Source organism: Cryptomeria japonica, chromosome 7 (genome assembly GCF_030272615.1).
Source record: "Cryptomeria japonica chromosome 7, Sugi_1.0, whole genome shotgun sequence".
In the NCBI taxonomy this organism is placed as follows: Eukaryota; Viridiplantae; Streptophyta; class Pinopsida; order Cupressales; family Cupressaceae; genus Cryptomeria; species Cryptomeria japonica.
Window position 1 is genome coordinate 369353661 of NC_081411.1, and position 8845 is coordinate 369362505.

General features: G+C 34.9%; 1 protein-coding gene across 1 annotated transcript; it reads right to left on the reverse strand.

Moving 5' to 3' along the window:
* Window positions 1–363: 363 nt before the first annotated feature.
* On the reverse strand, window positions 364–4768 carry LOC131035448 (disease resistance protein RPV1-like). Its single transcript, XM_057967147.2, has 2 exons — window positions 3965–4768; window positions 364–3088 (listed from the first exon to the last, which is right to left on the reverse strand). The coding sequence occupies exons 1-2, from the start codon at window positions 4465–4467 to the stop codon at window positions 877–879; spliced, it is 2715 nt and encodes a 904-aa protein (XP_057823130.2). The 5' UTR covers window positions 4468–4768; the 3' UTR covers window positions 364–876.
* Window positions 4769–8845: the final 4077 nt, after the last annotated feature.

Here is an 8845-nt window from a genome sequence, read left to right on the forward strand (position 1 = left end):
TCCCAAAGTAACCATTTATCAAGTTCAAGAATTACTTGCTATGATATCATACCAAATATTCAAACCATGTTAAACCTTCCATCATGACAGTAAGAGTAGCTTGCATGGTACCATATTGTCAACAATAATTGACAAAGAAAACATAATGAAACATAATAATTATTTACAATTAATATTTAATTATGACACACACAAAATCCCTAGTATCATGACATCATAAGTACCTAGCTACGAAACAAGGGCACAAGGCTTGTTGATAAAACCTACAAACGTTTACTATCACCATGCATATCACCATGCATGATATAGTCACAAGGTATATGAACATGACAGTAGGGTCTCATTGCAACAACACCTTAATATCTTGTCCTCATATGAATGCATTAATGAAGTATTAAAATAACATGTCACATGGTCTGCCCTAGATCAACAATGTAAAATTCATCAATTTAACTTGGCTAACCATCAGTGGTGGAATCCACTAGCAACAGAGAAGAAGTTATAACTATCGTATGAAAGGAGGGGCCTTACATTTAAGATGCAGTTTCATTTCACAGAGCTGAATGCATCACCGTACCATACAATAGCCGTGACAGGAAATTTGAGCCTCTTGAGGCAATTCTATTTAATATTAACTCAGCACCTAATTTTAAGGAAAAAAAACAATAATATTTAACTATTCTGTAGGATTAACAAATTTCAATTTCTGTCTTGGCAACAGAGGAAGCTCCATTTTTGACATTTCAGTTGAGGAATAGTAGAATAAAATAGAACAATACTTCAATTTCTGTCCAGGCAAACACAGGAAGCTCCATTAGAATATTTTGACATTTGAGTTGAGGAAGAATAGAGCAGAAGACTTTAAAATTCATAAAATCAAAGTGTATAAATGCCAGAGTAATGCTTATCTGACAGGTTGCCAATTGTATGAGGATGGTCAATTTCACACTGGTGTAAGTTCAAAAACAGCAGCCGCGGCAAGTTGTCAATGGAATCAGGAAGCTTATTTAACCCAGTACACCAATCCAAGTTCAAGTGCTGCAGCTGTGACAGGTTGCCAATGGTATCAGGGAGCCTCTTTAAATTGACGCAATGTGCCAAGTTCAAGTGCTGCAGCCGTGACAGATTGCCAATGGTATCAGGCAGCTTATATAAACAGATACAATATGCCATGTTCAAGTGTTGGAGCTGTGACAAATTGCCAATGGTATCAGGGAGATTATGTAAATTTGTACACTCTTTCAAATCCAAATGTTGTAGCCATGACAGGTTGCCAATGGTTTCAGAGAGATTTTTTAAATTCCCAAAATTTTTCAAGTACAAGTGTTGCAGCTGTGGCAGTTTGTCCCTGGTATTAGGGAGGTTTTCTAACCATTTAAAACATTCCGAGTTCAAATTCTGCAGCTGTGACAGGTTGCTAAGTGTATGAGGGAGGTCATTTAACTTATCACACCATCCCAAGTTCGATTGCTGCAGCTGTGATAGGTTATCAATGGTATTAGGGAGGTTATTTAAGCTGTGACACCCTTCAAAGTGCAAGTGCTGCAGCTGTAATAGGTTACCAATGGTAGCAGGGAGGTTATTCAAATTGTTACAACTTCCCATGTTCAACAGATATAGTTGTGACAGGTTACCAATACTACTGTGAAGGTTATTTAAGTCAACACACCCTTCCAAATCCAAGTACTGCAGCTGTATGTTAGGAAGAGAAAACAGGGAGAAGATAGAAAGGCCGTCCAGATCAATGGAACCTTTTAGTTGCAGAATCTTCAATTGCCAAAAGTTATCCATAAATCTGGAATGACGTGGCTTCTTCACTGCTCTGTTCATCCCAATTGCAAAGCTGCAGTCTTCCAACCTTAACCATATCAAAGATGGAGGAAGCATGGCTAGTGTGTCTTTAGTCATGCCTTCAATGGACAGATTCCGCAGATGAAGATAGCGAAGACCAGGACTGTAAAGCATTTCAAGACTTTGTGGACTGCTTTCACTGAGTCGAAGACGAGAGAAATTGGTGTTGTTGCATAGGGTGCTTAAATGGGTAGCTTCCCAAACTCGGGTACGCTCTTTTTCTGTTTCAGCAATGGTCCGCCCCATATCTTGCAAATGGTCATGCATATCAAATACTCCTTTGTCGTTAATCTTTATCAATAACTTCATTGAAAGATTAAATATGGAGGTGTCTACCATCTTGTACAAAGATATCCAGAAAACAATGGGATATGTTTTGTTTTCTCCAATGAAAAAGCAAGCAATATCCAGAAATATTTCTTTTTCCTCATCACTTAGAGCATTATAGCTGATTTTGAGTCTTTCATGAATGCTTGGGTGGAGAGTAATGTTGTGAAAGGCTTCCATCCAGCAACCTATGTCATCCTTCTTATCATACAAGAAAGATCCAATCACTTCCAACGAAAGAGGATGTCCTTTACAAGCTTGTACTAATCCTTTAGACAGAGATTCGTAACTATGATTTGGACAAGCTCTAAGAAAAGCATGCCAACTAAATAACTGGAGAGCTTCATTTATCCCCAACCCACTTATCTCATGGATGTATTGAACTTGAGCAACATTGAGAACGTGTTTGTCTCTGGAAATTATAACAACTCTGCTGTGAGGAGCCAGCCAATCCCCAATCAAATCATCCAATTGATTAACAGCATCCACATCATCCAAAATAAGCAATACATGTTTTCCTCCCAAACGATCTCTCAACAAAGACATGCCCTTCTCAACACTGTTTACTTTTCCATCATATCTGGTTAAGTCTTCAAGAATTTGTCTCTGCAAATTTGTAAGACCTTTGGGGCCTGTTGCAGTAGTTCTGATATTAAATACAAAGGAAGCAGGTTCAAAATCAGCATAGACTTGATTGTACAAGGCCTTGGCAACCGTGGTCTTGCCAATACCCCCAATACCCCATATTCCAACTTTAACCGCCTTATCCACTGAATTGAGATGTAATTCCTCAATGAGAAGATTCTTGATGCTGTCCATTCCCACTGGATGCTTAGCAACTTGTAACGGCACCCTATCCAATGTCTTAATCAAGTCATTCACCACTGTCTTTACTAGCCGAGCTTCAAAGCTGCAATAGCCATAGTATTTCAATAGAAGTTGGAAAAGTACTACTTATTATCCTACTTCTGCACAGAGATGCAAGAAAAGTTATTAAGTAAAATTCGAATACAATAAAAAAGAGAAGATGGAAAATGCAACATTCTTTTGTGAAAAATTAGTAGATATAATTAACAGTTAATTATTTACAGAGTCTAATAAACAGTGAAAAGTATAAGATTTAAACATTAACGAGGCCTCTTAAAAATACAGTTGAATGAATAAAAAGAATATAAGTATTTATTGATTTATTATTCAGGGTAAAGTTTTAATATAAAATGACTAACATAAAACTAAAAACTAGATGGAAACCTGTAATTTGTCTTTTAACAATTAAGCAATCAGAAAGTATTTATCTATATTTTTTTGTGAGTTTAGATCTATCCATTTCTTCAAATATCTCAAACATTATATTTTTACATTATAACATTAAACTTAAACTTAACCAATTGTCCTATTCCTATATAAATGAATTTTCTTAATAATAATTCATTAATCATAATTATTTTTTATTACTATTCTGAAAGTCATATTATAATAAATTTTAATAAAAAAATTAACAAAATTACTAAAATAAAACATCATCAAAATAAAAGTTTAAGGAAAGAAAAACTCCAATCTTAATTTAAACTTTCATCCTAAATCCCGTATCTTAATTATGCTGTAATTGAATGGGGGCATACCGATGCAGCTATTCTGGCTTCAAAATCATATCATTGTTTGCAAAATCAACAGTATATAATGCAGCGGTTTCGGAACCAGATAGCTGCGTCCCATACATTACACCAGTGGCAATCCTGAAAAATCAACACATAAAAAAATATAGAAGAGCGAGGGAGGTACATACCCTTGAGTTATATCCCTGGACCAGCCAGACCGAGAACAGATCTCCTTGAGAGCATGCTTCCACTCGTTAATCTCTTTTATCGGGTATCGATCCGAATGGCCATAATGTCTGAGAAATGATTGGCAGTAGGGACTGCTCTCCTTTTCAGGATATCTAACGTGAGTTGGATCCACATCATAAAAGAGGGGAATGATCAAGCCAGGGGTCCTCAACATTGCAGCCGCCTCCTCGAGACACCATACTGAGTCTGCATAGCCTTTCGAAAATATAGGAATCCGTATGGCACTGCTCTCAATTGCTCTTTCCAAGCTCAACCCAATCATTTCCCCCTTTTCCAATTTCTCAGTGTCTAAAAAAACGTTCAGTCCTGCTGCAGAGAGAGCTTCATAAAGATGATCAACCAGAGTCTTTCTCACATCTGGTCCCCTGAAACTCAAAAATACATGATACCTCTTATCGCTGTGGAAGCCAAGGTTAGTTGTGGAAGGTCTGTATTGTTCCATCTTTAAGATGGATGTGAGAGGAAGGGTTACGATATAAGGAAAACAGAGGATTTAACCCAGAATATCAGGTCTAGAGCTCAGCCATGCAAATGTGTGTCTAGTACCATCACAAATTGCCGTGCCACATCCATATCTACTTGTAGATTGCAACTGAACACCGGCATTGGATAGAAGTCAATGGGAGCATGCCCACTTTTATTAAATTTTTTCTCCCATCTGGCGCGGCAGGTGTGCCCGCTTTTATCAGTTATTTTTGTTTTGTGCCCCATCGCTTTCGGCATTTCGCTATACCTAGACTCTTACATATTCACGGGGACGCAAAGTCTAGGCTTATTGCATACAACGAAAGAGTAGTTTCCTTTTTCTCTTCATTTCGTTCCAATTATATTTTGGACTTTCAATTTTGGATTGTTCAGTTTCAATGGTCTGGTTTGAACAACACGTTAAGTACTAATTGTTTAGTTGGTTGTGTTGTGGGATCTCTTTAATCTGAACATCAGTTTTCATAAAATTTGTCGTTTCTGGTCAGTGTTCCAGGGAAACGTGTATCCTTTCTAAGGCTCAAATCCTTCGGTCGTCCTCAAAATTTGTCTCTGAAATTTTTTACCTTTGTCCCCCCATCCCCACGTCCCCTCGTCTCCCCAACGGCTGTCTGGTTTTCAATGTTTCTATTGTCTAGTGCTTCCCACACTAGAGTTTAAGAATTGAACATCACTAATTGTTGTTCATTGCGAAGAGAAAAAGGTGTGTAATGCTTTTCTCATACAAGCAATTTAAAAATTGTCTACTTTTCCATTATTTTAAATAAATAGTTCACTGCATCGTCTCTGCTTCCACATTTTCCATACATTTCTATCAAAGGATTTCTAGTTATAATATGTAACAAAAATCCTCCTCACATTATGCTCTGATTGGTGTCCATACCATGTTTCAAAATAAGTGTTAGTCTCACCATAGGCAAGGAGGATGTTGGAAAAGGGTCATTGTCAATCTTACCTTATCATGTTCCTTTTTAACCTAGGCCCTTAACATCTGCCAATTGCTTCATGTGCTTTGTCTATACCTTGCAATTTGCAAATATGCCTATGACCCTTGCTATTGTAGCTATAACAAGAGACAAAAATCCCCCTTTGACCTTGGATTGATGTTAATGACCCGTTTCAAAGATGTTGTTTGGGCACACCTAGGTAGGATGCTAGAAAACATAATTATCTATCAATAGACAATCAAATATTTCTTCATTAATTTCAAATATAACTTAATACAAAAAAACATAATTATAACATTTTGTTCAATATTTTTACCATTTTAGAGCTATTGTAGGTTATGTCATCACTCTCTTATCATTTGAGTTGTAGGGGACTAAAAATATTTAGGTTCGAATAGGATTGAAAATGTTGGAACTATTGATGCAAATTTTATTATTATGGATTTATTAATGCACATATAAGAAGTGACTACAAGTTTGGTAATTTGTTTTGAAGTAAGAGGTTTCTCTTGAAAGAGTATGCTACTCCTAAGGTACTTAGTTTAGAAGCAACAAAATTACCATATTTGTAGGTATCACATTTTCTTTGCTTCCATGATAAAAAAATCTCTAAAAGAACAAAAATGTGGGTGAAATTCAAAGAGGGCTTCTAGTCTCAAGTATAGGAATCTGTTTTGTACAAATAGTGGGAGTTATACCTCCACATTCTGTGGTGGGGAGTACACTTTTGATTTTTTGGCTAATGATCGCATTGTAGTAGCTTCAATTTCAATACCTTTGGTGTAGGGGACAATTAAATTTGCTCTTTTTAATGTGCATATTTTGCTTGGTATTCCCACAAATTGTTAATATGTGATTGAATGTTAGCTTGATTATATTTATTTGAGGAGGTCCTAACAATGTCAAGTATACAGACTTTTTGTATAACCTATGTTATGTTTTAGAGTGATCTGCCAAGATTGCGTTAAAGTAAAGTTTACATTATGGTATCTAGATATTTCTCATCTTTTATATCTACTAGTTATAACACTAGTTCATGGGTTATAAACAACTAAATATGTGTTATTTCATTAATTTTGACAACTTATGAAGTGTTATATACATCATTTCTATTAGTAGTCTCATTAAGTGAACCCCACCTTATCAAATAGATGGGCTATTCATGTAGATAATCCTAAAAGGTGGTGACTCCCATCTCATTTGTAATAATATTGTTCAATATAATTAAATGAAGTTAACATGCTTGGCGATCACAACTAACAACAACCACAATTGGGGTGCATCTACCATCACTCTTCCTTCTAGGCATTGGCAATTGATTTTATAGAGATACTTCAATCATCATGCCAACTAACACGCAACTCAAAAAAATTAAGGCCTAACTTAGCTAGTGCAAAATAGAACCATTTGAGGTGTTTTCTACTCTTTGATTTCTTAAGAGGATCACCTTCTTATTTGATCCCCCATTTGATGTCCTAGAATACATAGAAATGTCTTTTTCAAATGGTAACTAACCCAAATTATAAATGAGGATGATAACATGATTGTAGAAAGGAACTTTATTGTTTGAAATATTATTTTATTTTTTAGATAAGAAAACAATCAACTTAAATAAGTTTGGCCATCTTGTAGTAAAAGAAAAGAATTAGTGGTCAAATTCATAGTGTTTCTATTATAGGAAGAAGGAATAAATTTTTTAAGGACCCATTAAATGAAGATAAATAACATAAAATTAGTCCATTTGAGAGTAAACATTATTCTATTGCACTATCCTCAATAGTTTATATTTATCATCAACATCTATAGCATCAAAAAATAGTGTCATATTATGTGGAGAATTAATTAAATGGATTCTTATGAATATTATCAATCATTTAGGTTTCTTGTGGCATTCTCTCTCAACTTTATCTCAAAGTATCATTAGATTCGATCATCAATAAATATTAGAGACATTTATTATTAATAATTCTCACTCATAATGGCCCCATAAGGGTGGTGCTTAATGCATCCATATATGTCCTCAAGATTCAACTACCAACAATATACCTACATCCAAGTTGGTGCATATGTCTCCCTTGCAAGAAAAATTAATGGTCATGTACATGTAATATCACCTCAAACTATTAGACAATTCAATCAACAATGTACTCGAGTGCCTTACAATATATATTGTGTTGAATGACTTTCACTGTAGTAAAAAATGTATAATTTTAAAAATAATGTTTGATTAATTTAATATAATAATCTTTAAAATTGCATATGGGAATGTCATTTATATAGAACACAAATTTAATACCGAGGGGGGAAAGAGTCAATCAGTAGTAAATGAATCTTAAAAATTTATCCAATTAAATCATTTTGTAGAATTTAATTTAAACTGAAACTGAAACAATGAAGCAAAGTAATCACACGAGGAACAACTACACAAGATTTGACATGGATAATATTCTAGTGTTTCCAACTGAAAACTCTAAAATCTCTCTTTGAGAGGCCAATCTCAATCATCAAGGCCTTAGATTAGTGGACCAATTGACAAAGTAATGACTAGGGATAAGGAGCTAGTGACTCTCTTTACACTTTAGGCTCTGTTAAACCAAGGTGGGTATCCCTTGCAGTAGCACCTTTGAATATTTCCAGGCTTATATGATGCTACAACAAATATGTTCTCAAATTACTATGTGATTCAACAAACTTTAAAACTTCTATGCTGTGCTCTTCATCCTTGCACAATCCCAATCACAATGAGAACTAATTGTCCTAAGTGCTTGAAATTAAAAAGAAAATTGAATAAAATGAAATGGTTATTTTATTGTTTGATACAATTTCCTCCTTATCATAGTTAGCAACACAATATTATGACTAGTGCCTTGTCCATTGGGCTAAATGCTAGATGAACCATTATTACAATATAAGATATGCATATTCTACACCATCTTTTGCCTTGCATGATTGATACCTAATACCAGTCACAACATGAAATAAATTTCTCATTTGTATCTCAATTCTCACTCTCTACATAGAGCCTTTTTGAATAAAATTAGCAAATTTAATCCCGTACTTTAGAAGAAGTTAAAATTACTCAACCTGAGCAACACGGTGAGGAGATGGACAAAAAACCCTTGATTTTATTGATTCACATTAGAGACTGGATAACAAGGAAAGAGAAACAACATAGAAGTCATATAATTGGATTTCCAAATGTTTATATTTTGCAGAACATGTACATGCATATCCTTTGCAAAAAATTATTGCGTGTAGAACATGACACAAAATCACAATGTTGCATTACAAAACTTGTGAACTCTGTTGCATACCATTCACCCTTGGTGAAAACCAAGTATACAAGCTTCTTTAAGAATTCAATTATGTATCCATTTGATTCAAGGAGGA